Source organism: Piliocolobus tephrosceles, chromosome 1 (genome assembly GCF_002776525.5).
Source record: "Piliocolobus tephrosceles isolate RC106 chromosome 1, ASM277652v3, whole genome shotgun sequence".
Lineage (NCBI taxonomy): Eukaryota > Metazoa > Chordata > Mammalia > Primates > Cercopithecidae > Piliocolobus > Piliocolobus tephrosceles.
Window position 1 is genome coordinate 76,982,381 of NC_045434.1, and position 12,063 is coordinate 76,994,443.

General features: G+C 38.7%; 1 protein-coding gene across 1 annotated transcript in view; it reads left to right on the plus strand.

Annotated features, from left to right (window-relative positions):
• IARS2 (isoleucyl-tRNA synthetase 2, mitochondrial) overlaps positions 1-12,063 on the plus strand; it is a 73,307-nt gene that overhangs the window by 23,029 nt on the left and 38,215 nt on the right. Inside the window, exons 3-11 of the mRNA XM_023203709.1 lie at positions 1,374-1,533; positions 3,024-3,172; positions 3,258-3,307; positions 3,390-3,499; positions 3,582-3,672; positions 4,341-4,456; positions 6,800-6,969; positions 7,959-8,049; positions 11,691-11,842. Of these exons, the coding sequence (XP_023059477.1) occupies positions 1,374-1,533; positions 3,024-3,172; positions 3,258-3,307; positions 3,390-3,499; positions 3,582-3,672; positions 4,341-4,456; positions 6,800-6,969; positions 7,959-8,049; positions 11,691-11,842 (1,089 nt within the window). The remainder of the gene's footprint in view (positions 1-1,373; positions 1,534-3,023; positions 3,173-3,257; positions 3,308-3,389; positions 3,500-3,581; positions 3,673-4,340; positions 4,457-6,799; positions 6,970-7,958; positions 8,050-11,690; positions 11,843-12,063) is intronic.

Here is a 12,063-nt window from a genome sequence, read left to right on the forward strand (position 1 = left end):
AAAATACAAAAAAATTAGCTGGGCATGGTGGTGCGCGCCTGTAATCCAGCTACTCAGGAGGCTGAGGCAGGAGAATCACTTGAACCTGGGAGGCAGAGGTTGCAATGAGCCGAGATTGCACCACTGTACTCCAGCCTCGGCAACAGAGCGAGACTCTGTTTCAAAAAAGAAAAAATAAAATAAAGAAATATAATGCAAGCTATAAATTTGTGCCACATAGGTAAGTTAAAATTTTTCTAGTGGCCCCAGAAAATAATGAAAAGAAACAAGCAAAATTAATTTTAATATTATATTTAACTCAAGATATCTGAAGTATCATTTCAACATACAGTCAATGTAAAAAATTTTTGAGATATATCACATTTTTGTAACACGTTTGAAATCAGGTATATATTTCATAATTTATATCACATCTGAATTCGGATTGGCACCAAAAATCACATGTGGCCAGTGGCTACTGTATAAGATACCATCGTTTAGAGCATATATTCATCCATGTATTCATGTATTTGATAAATATAGACTAGTGCCAGAAACCATTCAAAAGGCTGGAATTCACAGGTGAAGAGGACAGATGGGCTCTCTGATTTCATGGAGTTTATGTTTTACAGGGAAGAGACAAAAAAATAAGTAAACAATTTCCAAAGAGGTAAGTAGAAAGGAGGTTATTTATATGATGATTGATTTAAATAATATACCCAGAGTAAAGTGTACCAATCTTAAGTATGTATAGCTAGATGAATTGTTTTTTTTTTTTAATATGACAACCACTCAGATCACAAGTCTCCTTCCTGTTCATTAGTAAACAGTTTGAAATTAGAGTTTTTAAAGGGGGAAAGGGATGGGAGGAGAATGTAATATCTTTTCTACTTTTGATAGATATGGACAGGAGGAAATTGTTTTCTGGACTACTGGGCTAGTGGTCAGAGCACTGTTTCCTTTTGGGAAGAAGGAAATTGAGCTTGGAGGCAAATCTATCCTTTGCCTTTGATTTCCCATTTCTACTATGGTAATACATTTTTTAAAAGGCTCTGCTGCCCTCTAGTATCTAAAATGAACTTAAAAAGGTAAATTAGTTCTAGAACTATACCTAATGAAGAGGTCTACTGTTTTAGTAAGGGTTTTGTCAGTGACAGAGTTAACCATAATATTCCATTCTCTGAGTACACTATAAGTTCTGCGATGGTTCGATGATATTTCTTAGCTCAATATAAATAATATTAGACTATTTGTGTTAATAGTTTTTTGGTAAGAGTTAATTTATACATTTCCTTTCAAATTGCAGTTGTAAAAATGGTATTAAGTGTAAAAAAAGAACATAAATTGTAGGCCAAATGTTTTATGTATGAATGATAATTATTTTATCTTTGCAGATTTTGAAAGACATAGCCAATCGATTCCATATGATGAGTGGCTCCAAAATACATTTTGTGCCCGGCTGGGATTGTCATGGGTTGCCCATTGAAATAAAAGTATTATCAGAACTTGGTAGAGAAGCTCAGAATCTTTCAGCTATGGAAATTAGAGAGAAAGGTAAATAATCTCTGTTTCTGTTTTAAACTGATATTTGTAAACACTTAGGGTCCTTGGAAAAGTCAGAGTTTTACCAAGGGAACCTTTTGTTTTTGTTTGGTTTGGTTATAATGAGATCTATTGGAAATGCCTTTCTGTCACAGAAAATTCAGATTTTATTTCATTGATTTTTGTAAGAACTTATGTTTGGATATTGAAGGAAAGACTTTGTGAGCATTTCTAATTGCATTCTCAGTTTCTTAATGTTCATATTTTATAAAATTATTTTTTGGTATATTCTTTTTTTTACTTTCCTCATGGGGGCTTGTTGACTTATTTCAGGTGTTAAGCCATAAATTCTAAAATACATATATTTTACATTAATCTCTTATTTTGTCCTTTTTCTTCAGTCGACTGGGCCAAGGAGTACTTTCCTTTTCTTGTATGTTGTACTGTTGTACATTTGGATATAACTGTGAAGATTTTTTTACTTCCTTGTGAAACTTATTATCATTGGCTTACATTTGATATTCTGATTAATTTTTTGTGTATAATGAAATGAAAATTATTATCTGACGTTTTCTTAAATTAAGAAACAATAAGGAATAATTTTTCCAGTTTATTTTTTCCAGTGAAGTGATTGTATAAAGTCTGGAAAATACAGAAGACAGTAATAAAATTTTAACTTTTGCAATTTCAGTTAATTCTAGAATTTGTTGTAGGTATCTTCTGAACACTGTTGACCTTCAAATTATTTTTCTATTAAAAAATTTTATAGGCTGAGTGCAGTGGCTCATGCCTGTAATCCTAGCACTTTGGGAGGCTGAAGCAGGTGGATCACCTGAGGTCAGGAGTTTGAGACCATCCTGGCCAACATGGCAAAACCCTGTCTCTACTAAAAATACCAAATAATTAGCCAGGCGTGGTGGTGCACGCCTATAGTTCCAGCTACTAGGGAGGCTGAGGCACGAGAATCGCTTGAACCTGGGTGGCAGAGGTTGCAGTGAGCTGAGATCGCACCACTGCACTCCAGCCTGGGCAACAGAGTGAGACTCCATCTCAAAAAAATTTTTTTTAATATTCTAAACTGTCGCCCAGGCGCGGTGGCTCAAGCCTGTAATCCCAGCACTTTGGGAGGCCGAGACGGGCAGATCATGAGGTCAGGAGATCAAGACCATCCTGGCTAACACGGTGAAACCCCGTCTCTACTAAAAAAATACAAAACACTAGCCGGGCGAGGTGGCGGGCACCTGTAGTCCCAGCTACTCGGGAGGCTGAGGCAGGAGAATGGCATAAACCCGGGAGGCGGAGCTTACAGTGAGCTGAGATCCGGCCACTGCACTCCAGCCTGGGCGACAGAGCGAGACTCCGTCTCAAAAAAAATAAAAAAAAATTCTAAACTGTCCACAGCATTTGCATTTAGAGAGATACATGCTAAACCATGTTTAAGAATTCAAATTCGTTGGTTTTTAAAAGCTTTTTTTTGTTTTTTTTTGTTTTTTGTTTTTTAGCTAGATCATTTGCTAAAGCAGCCATTGAGAAACAGAAATCAGCATTTATTCGTTGGGGAATAATGGCAGATTGGAATAATTGCTACTATACATTTGATGGAAAGTATGAAGCCAAACAGTTGAGAACTTTTTACCAAATGTATGATAAGGTAAAGAAGTATTTTTTCTCTTTGAGTAGGTTGAAGTATGTGTTACAAAATTCTACCTTTAAAATCATATTTTTGTCTTTTATAGGGCTTGGTTTATCGATCTTACAAACCTGTGTTTTGGTCTCCCTCATCTAGGTATATATGCATTTTTTGGTAATTAAAAGGGAGAAATTTGTGAGGCTTCGAAATATTTATGTTTAATATTTTTAAACCTTAGGACTGCATTGGCTGAAGCAGAACTTGAATATAATCCTGAGCATGTCAGTCGTTCAATATATGTAAAATTTCCTCTCTTGAAACCTTCTCCTAAATTGGCATCTCTTATAGGTAAGATTTATTCATAGCTTGAGTGTACTAAAGTTATAGAATTATCCCATTTGCTAACATATTTACAATTTTATCTTCACAGATGGTTCATCTCCTGTTAGTTTTTTGGTCTGGACCACACAACCTTGGACGATTCCAGCCAATGAAGCTGTTTGCTATATGCCTGAATCAAAGTGGGTATATTATTGCATTTTTTAAATACACAAATAGAATCTATTCCATCATTAACATTATTTTGAATTTATTTTATCCTCTTTATTATTTTAAAATTTAATGAATTATAACTTAGTTATTAGGTTCATATAGATTTTATTAACCTTTAGGTGATCCTTTTTAAGACGTTATCTGGCTTTTTGGGAAAATGAAGTAGAAGTATAAGTTACGAAGTGTTTTGAAAATAGTACAGTTTGATCTTGAAGTCAGTTTTTTCTTTTTTCTTTTTTTTTTTTTTTGAGACCGAGTTTCGCCTTTTGTTGCCCAGGCTGGAGTGCAGTGGCGTGATCTTGACTCACCACAACCTCTGCCTCCCAGGTTCAAGCAATTCTCCTGCCTCAGCCTCCCGAGTAGCGGGATTATGGGATTACAGGCATGCACCACCACGCCCGGCTATTTTGTATTTTCAGTAGAGACGAGGTTTCTCTATGTTGGTGAGGCTGGTCGCAAAATCCCAGCCTCAGGTGATCCGCCCACCTCAGCCTCCCAAAGTGCTGGGATTATAGGCGTGAGCCACTGTGCCCGGCCTGAAGTCAGTTTTTTCTAAAATGATATTTAAAAATTAAAATGATATCTGTGGCTTTTCTTGTTTCATTAGTAATAATTCTCTCCTAAAATTTTATGTTAGGTATGCTGTTGTGAAATGTTCTAAGTCTGGAGACCTCTACGTACTGGCTGCAGATAAAGTAGAATCTGTTGCTTCTACTTTGGAAACAGCATTTGAGACTATTTCAACATTTTCAGGTAAAGATTTTTAGATATCTGACAACATAGCCATCAAAGTATTGGACTGACTTGAATTTACTACTTTGCTGAACTGCCTGTTGTGAATTGAAACAGATAAGGCCTCTACCTTTCTAGGATACATTTTACATTGATTACACTAAAGGAGAATATACATTAAGCATGATAGGAGTACAGAAAAATATGAATATTGATAAATGTACAACAGATAAAACAAGTTTCTGGCAATATCCAATAGTTACCTCGTAAAATTTTATGCAAAATTAATTTTTAAAATTGTTTTTATCTGTTTTAATAAAAGTAGCAAGAAAGGAAATGAATGTGCTTATTTTTCGATATATAATTTTAATAAAGAACTGAATAAATTCTGAAAATTATTCGGAAAGCAGTTCTTCTGTCAAAGGAATTTTATTTTATTTTATTTTTTAAAGAGACAAGGTCTCAGGCTGTTGCCCAAGGTGGAATGCAGTGGCCCAGTCATCTCATTGCAGCCTCAAACTCCTGGGCTAAAGGAATCCTCCCGCCCTGACCATCCAAGTAGCTGGGACTATAGGCACATGCCACCACACTCGTCTAATTATGAAAAAATATTTTACAGAGATGAATTCTTGTTGTGTAGCCCAGGCTGGTCTGGAATTCCTGGACTCTGGTGATATGCCTGCCTTGGCCTGCCAAAGTGCTGGGATTAAAGGCGTGAGCCACTCTGCCTAGCCTAAAATAATTCTTGGTGAGCTATAATTTAGGACTTTTGAGGTAGTCACTGCTTTTGAAATATAATTATGAAAGTCTAGGGAAGTTTAAAATTAGCTTTTTGTTGTTGTTTTTGTTTTGTTTTGTTTTGAGATGTGGTCTTGCTCTGTTGCCCAGGCTGGAGTGCAGTGGTGCCATCTTGGCTCACTACAGCCTCTGGGTCCTAGGCTCAATGATCTTCCTGCCTCAGCCTCTTGAGTGGCTGGGACTACAAGTGCACACCACTGTGCTGGGCTAATTTTTAATTTTTTTTGGTAGAGATGAGGTCTTGCTACATTGCCCAGGCTGATCTTGAACTCCTGGCCTCAAGTGATCCTCCTGCCTTGGTCTTCCAAAGTGCTGGGATTATGGGCATGAGCCACTGTGCCTGGACTAAAATTTTATTTTATTTTATTTTTTTGAAGAGATGAAGTCTCACTATGTTGCCCAGGCAGGTCTTGAACTCCTGAGCTCAAGTGTTTCTCCTGCCTCTGCCTCCCAAAGTGCTAGGATTATGGACGTGAGCCACCATGCCTAGCCTAAAATTATCTTTGATCCTTAGGTATGACATATCTTTTAATTTCTTGCTAAAAATTCAATCACATTAATAAAGATACAAAAGCTGCCTAGAAAGACCCCCCAGCTAAATAGGAAAGCCCTTTAAATTAATCAGTTCAGATACAAGCCAATGAGAAGTTTAAAAACAACCTTAACAAAAATAAAAAGATTTTTATGTCAGAGGCAGGAAAGGAGCTTAAGAATTTTTAAGAAATTTTAAGACCATTTGGTCCTCTTTGGTGCAATAGGATAATAAAAATACAAACCAAAATAATAATCTACTTCACACCCTCTCTCACTGTGTTGCCCAGCCTTGTTTCAAACTGCTGGTCTCAAGCAATCTTCCCATCTCAGCCTCCCGAAGTGTCGCAATTACAGACATAAGCTACTGCACCCAGCCCCCTGCCCTTTTATAAATGCAGAGGATATTAAAGACTTCATTGTCAAGTTATACGTTATCATAGAAACTAAAAATCACAAGATTTTTGAAAATGTTAAAGTCAAATTTAAAGATCATTTGTCTAGATATCATAATTGTTTCAAATTCTTATTATCAGATAATTATTGAGTTGCTATTTGAGTCACCATATTGTGGAGGAGTATGCATATTTCTTATCCTTGTCAAAATAAGCTGGTGTCACGTAGCTTACCACTTACTAAAGTAATAGGAATGTTGAAGATCTAAAAATGAAGTGATTTGTATGGGGTAGGTTTTCTTTCCAGAAAAAAATGAATTATTTCTTATTAATTACTTAGAGATCTTTTTGGGAGGGTGGTGAGGGAAAGTATTAAGTGGTAGATACAGTAAGTATCAAAACACTTAAACTACATGAACTCTGTTTATTCTCACAGCAACCCTCTGAGGTGGGAACCATAATTATCTCCATTTTGTAGATTCCAGAAGGTCACAGAAAAAGTTAAAAGGGAAGCTGGAATTTAATCCTAGCCAGTATTGTTCTAGATTCTGTACATTTAACCTGATATTCTATTGCTAAGCTTAAGGAAATAGACTTGCCATATAAAATGATTCTTAATAATGGTTTTCTTTCCCTACAGGTGTAGATTTGGAAAATGGTACTTGTAGTCATCCGTTAATTCCTTATAAAGCCTCTCCTCTTTTACCTGCAAATCATGTGACCATGGCAAAAGGAACAGGATTGGTTCACACAGCCCCAGCTCATGGTATGGAAGATTACGGTGTAGCGTCTCAGCACAACCTGCCCATGGTACTGTTCCTCTTTTTTCATTTTTAATTATTCATCTTAATAAAAGGAAATTATAAATTCTAACCAACATCTTTATTTTTTTTAAATGATGACTTTTTTCATCATAATTGTGAAATGCTTAGCTTTGTGTAGTACTCTAAAGTTTCATTAATTCATACTAATTGAAAAAGATTTCCCAGAATTAGGAGAAAATTATCACATTAGAATTGAAGAATATATATCATGGGGCACTTTTAAAATACTTTCATTCTAGTATTAAGTCACATAGACAGATTACTTTTACTCCCTGAAAAAGCCTGTTTGTTTGTTTTAGCTAAACAGTCCTCTCTCCATTTACTTTACATACTTCAGTTACTTAGCAAGTATTTCCATTTAATTAAAAGGTGAGTCTGAAAGGGAACAACTATGTACATAGGCATAGATTTGGAAACAATAGAGACCACTCAAAGATGTTTTAATATATTTTGTTACTTTTATTATTAAAGTTTTATGTATATGCTTCAATAACACATTATGGCTTTGGTGATTTAAATGTATAAAATTCACATATTCCTATTTCCTTTTTGTTTTTTTTTTTTTGAGATGGAGTCTTGCTCTGTCGCCCAAGCTGGAGTGCAGTGGTATGATCTTGGCTCACTGCAACCTCTACCTACAGGGTTCAAGCGATTCTCCTGCCTCAGCCTCCCGAGTAGCTGGGACTACAGGTGCACACCACCACGCCTGGCTAATTTTTGTATTTTTAGTGGAAATATGGTTTCACCATGTTGACCAGGATTGTCTCGATCTCCTGACCTCAAGCAATCCGCCCACCTCGACCTTCCAAAGTGCTGGGATTACACGCCTGAGCACCACACCTGGCCAAGTACCTAGAATTTCAATGTAGAAAAAGACTAGGCTATACTGAGATGTTTTGTATCTATTGTTTTGCCAGATACTGTCATAAGAGAAAACGTCTTGATATTTTAATTGTTCAAAATGATACTTTATAGGATTGTTTAGTGGATGAAGATGGAGTTTTCACAGATGTTGCAGGTCCTGAACTTCAAAACAAGGCTGTCCTTGAAGAGGGAACTGATGTGGGTGAGCATCATATCTGTTGATATCATACATATTTTCTGAAAAGTAGCTAGCAGTAACCTTTGGTACCTGTTTTCCCTTCTTATACTTTAACAGAGACAAAAAAATAAATTATGTCTTGTTTTACCACGTTTTAAAATGGAGTTTGCGACTTTTTCATCTTTTGCTTTGAAGCTGCTTTATTTAAGCAAGTCAGGGCAGTCAACAGGGAGTGAAGTTATTTTAGGGCTATGGAGATAATAATCAGTAGTATTCCTTTTGTGGAAGGATAAAATCAAGATCAGGGCTGGATGTTGACTGTAAATTACACATTTCCCACTCACTTTTTAACCCTTGTAAATAACTGACCTATATGGCATGGTTTATGTATTAGAATCTTGGGAATCCTCCCTCCTTGAATTGTCTTTCTGTCTTTCTTTACAGATTCAGAGACCAGGTGCTATGAAAACCTTTCTTTGCCTACCCTAAGACTAAGACTAATTAGACCTGACATATTACTTTTCTAGGGCTACTATAAAAAGTCACCGTAAACTTGGTGGTTTAAAACAACAGAAATTTATTCTCTCAAGTTCTGGGAGCTAGAAGTCTAAACTTATGGTATTGGCAGGACCATGTTTTCCTGAAGGTTCTATGGGAGAATCTTTACTTGCCTCTTTCTAGCTTTTGGTGGCTCCTGGAAATCCTTGGCATTCCTTGGTTTATAACTGCATTACTCCACTCTCTGCCTCTCTTGTCACATGGCCTTCTTTAGATCTTACTCGTTTTTTCAAGACAGAGTCTCACTTCCTCACCCAAGGTGGCGTGCTCTCAGCTCACTGCCACCTCTGTGTCCTGGATTCAAGTGATTCTCGTGCCTTAGCCTCCTGAGCAGATGGGATTACAGGCACACGCCACCACACCCAGTTAATTTTTTTTTTTTTTTTGAGACATAGTCTCATTCTGTTGCCCAGGCTGTAGTGCAGTGGTACAATCTCAGCTCACTGCAGCCTCTGCCACCTAGGTTCAAGCAATTCTCTTGCCTCACCCACCCAAGTAGCTGGGATTACAGACACACACCACCACTCCTGGCTAATTTTTGTATTTTTAGTAGAGATGGAGTTTCACCATGTTGGCCAAGCTGGTCTTGAACTCCTGACCTCAGGTGATCTGCCCGCCTTGGCCTCCCAGAGTGCTGGGATTACAGGCGTGAGCCCCTACCATGTCAGGCCGTAATTTTATTTTTATTTTTTATTTTTATTTTTATTTTTGAGACTGAGTCTTGCTCTGTCGCCCAGGCTAGAGTGCAGTGGCATGATTTCGGCTCACTGCAAGCTCCGCCTCCCGAGTTCATGCCATTCTCCTGCCTCAGCCTCCCGAGTAGCTGGGACTACAGGTGCCCGCCACCACGCCTGGCTAATTTTTTGTATTTTTAGTAGAGAGGGGGTTTCACCGTGTTAGCCGGGATGGTCTGGATCTCCTGACCTCATGAGCCACCTGCCTCAGCCTCCCAAAGTGCTGGGATTACAGGCGTGAGCCACTGCGCCCAGCCTATTTTTTATTTTTAATAGAGACAGTGTTTCACCATGTTGGCCAGGCTGGTCTCGAACTCCTGGCCTCAAGTGATCCACCTGCCTAGGCCTCCCAAAGTGTTAGGATTACAGGTGTGAGCCACCACACCTGGCCACCTTCTTTAGGTCTTATATGTCTCTCTGTGAATCCTCTCTCTTCTCTCTTTTTTGTTTTATTGGAGGGACTGGTTCTTTATTTCAAAAAGACACTTGTCAATATTCATTATCAAAACAGGTGTACTATTGATTTCTGTTTCTCCCAGTGGGCCCCAAAGAGACTACATCGAAGGACAGTACGTTTTAAGCTAGTAAGCTGCAGGATGTACACCTGACAGACTGTACAGAAACCTTACCAGAAAGTGGGGATTGGGTAGGGAAAGAAACTTTAAAAGATCAGCACACTGCTAGCCTGGCCGGGAGTGGTGGCTCAGGCCTGTAATCCCAGCGCTTTGGGAGGCCAAAGCGGACGGATCACGAGGTCAGGAGAGGAGTTCGAGACCAGCCTGGCCAACATGGTGAAACACTGTCTCTACTAAAAATACAAAAAATTAGCCAGGTGTGGTGGTAGGTGCCTGTAATCCCAGCTACTCGGGAGGGTGAGGCAGGAGAATCACTTGAACCCGGGAGGCAGAGGTTGCAGTGAGCCAAGACCTCACCATTGCACTCCAGCCTGGGCAATACAGTGAGACTCTATCTCAAAAAACAAAACAAAACCAAAAAAACTGCCAGCCCACGGACTGTAAATGGCTGTCACAGTCAGATTGGGTGGCCAGGGTGCCACAAACCCAAAGAAACAAAGTTTCAAAATAATACAAAAATTTAAAAAAGTTTTGTACATAAGCTGTTCAGGATTTCTCTAGCATTGACTGATACTAAGCACAATGAGGTGGCACTTTTAGAGACAGCAGCTTCAAACCCGGAAAAGGGTATTGAGATGAGTTTCACATGGCTGAATCAGTGGCAAAAACATAATCTTCTTTCTGTCCTCTTCTAAGAACACCAGTGCTCCCTAATGTAGTGTGACCTCATTTAAACTTGATTACATCTGCAGAGGCCTGATTTCCAAGTAAGGTCACATTCTCTAGTGCTGGGGATTAGATCTTGGGGACACAGTTCAACCCACTGCACCTGGTTTCTTCCAGATTACTGGAGACCATTTTAAGGTTCATGGCATGAAAGATTATGGCTCTAAACTTCAAATCTAGAATTCTAGATATAATCTGTTCATCTTTTCTTTGACGTGAAAAGAGGTGAAAGTGGCATAATTTGGAGTCTGATTAATATTTTATAGTCCCTGCTTTTTTTTCCAGGAGAATCCCAGAGCATGCCTTTGATACCTGGAAGTTGACTACTCTTTTTTATTTTTTATTTTTATTTTTTTGTGAGACAGGGTCTTGCTTTGTTGCCCAGGCTGGAGTGCAGTGGCACAGTCTTGGTTCACTGCAGCCTCTGCCTCCTAGGTTCAAATGATTCTCCAACCTCAGGCTCCCAAGTAGCTGGAATTACAGGCGTGCGCCATAACACCCTGCTAATTTTTTTGTATTTTTAATAGAGATGAGGTTTCACCATGCAGGCCAGACTGATCTTCAACTCCTGACCTCAAGTGATCCTCTCGTCTCTGCCTCCCAAATTGTTGGGATTACAGATGTGAGCCACCACACCCAACCAAGGTGACTACTCTTGTTTTTTTTGAGACGAAGTCTTGCTCTGTCACCCAGGCTGGAGTGCCGTGGCGCGATCTCAGCTCACTGCAACCTCCATCTCCCAGGTTCAAGCGATTCTCCTGCCTCAGTCTCCTGAGTAGCTGGGATTACAGGCACACGCCACCACGCCTGGCTAATTTTTGTATTTTTAGTAGAGACGAGATTTCACCATGTTGGTCAGGCAGATCTTGAACTCCTGACCTCGTGATCTGCCTGCCTTGGCCTCCAAAAGTGCTGGGATTACAGATGTGAGCCACTGCAGCCAGCAGGTTGACTACTCTATTGCCACCTGTTGCTGCAGATTTAGTACTTGCTGGAAGTTTAGAGCATTTTTGGCATTTTCACAGTACTATTTATGTGTAATATAATTGGTTTTTTGTTTTTTTTTTTTAAGTTATAAAGATGCTTCAGACTGCAAAGAATTTGCTGAAAGAAGAAAAATTGGTGCACAGCTATCCCTATGACTGGAGGACCAAGAAACCCGTGGTTATTCGTGCCAGCAAGCAGTGGTTTATAAACATCACAGATATTAAGATTGCAGCCAAGGTATAAAAATCATCCTGTTATAAGGGGTTGGGCATATCATTCCCTCAGTATAAAGGGTATGCATGTGAGGTTGATGTGGGGTTTCGGGAGTTACAGGGATTGCTGCTATTATGGTTTAATTTCATAAAATTGTAGAATTTTAGATCTGGAAGGACCTCGGACTTCCATTTTTTCATTATACATGTGTGGGAAATGAGGCATAAAGAGGTTAAGTGATTTGT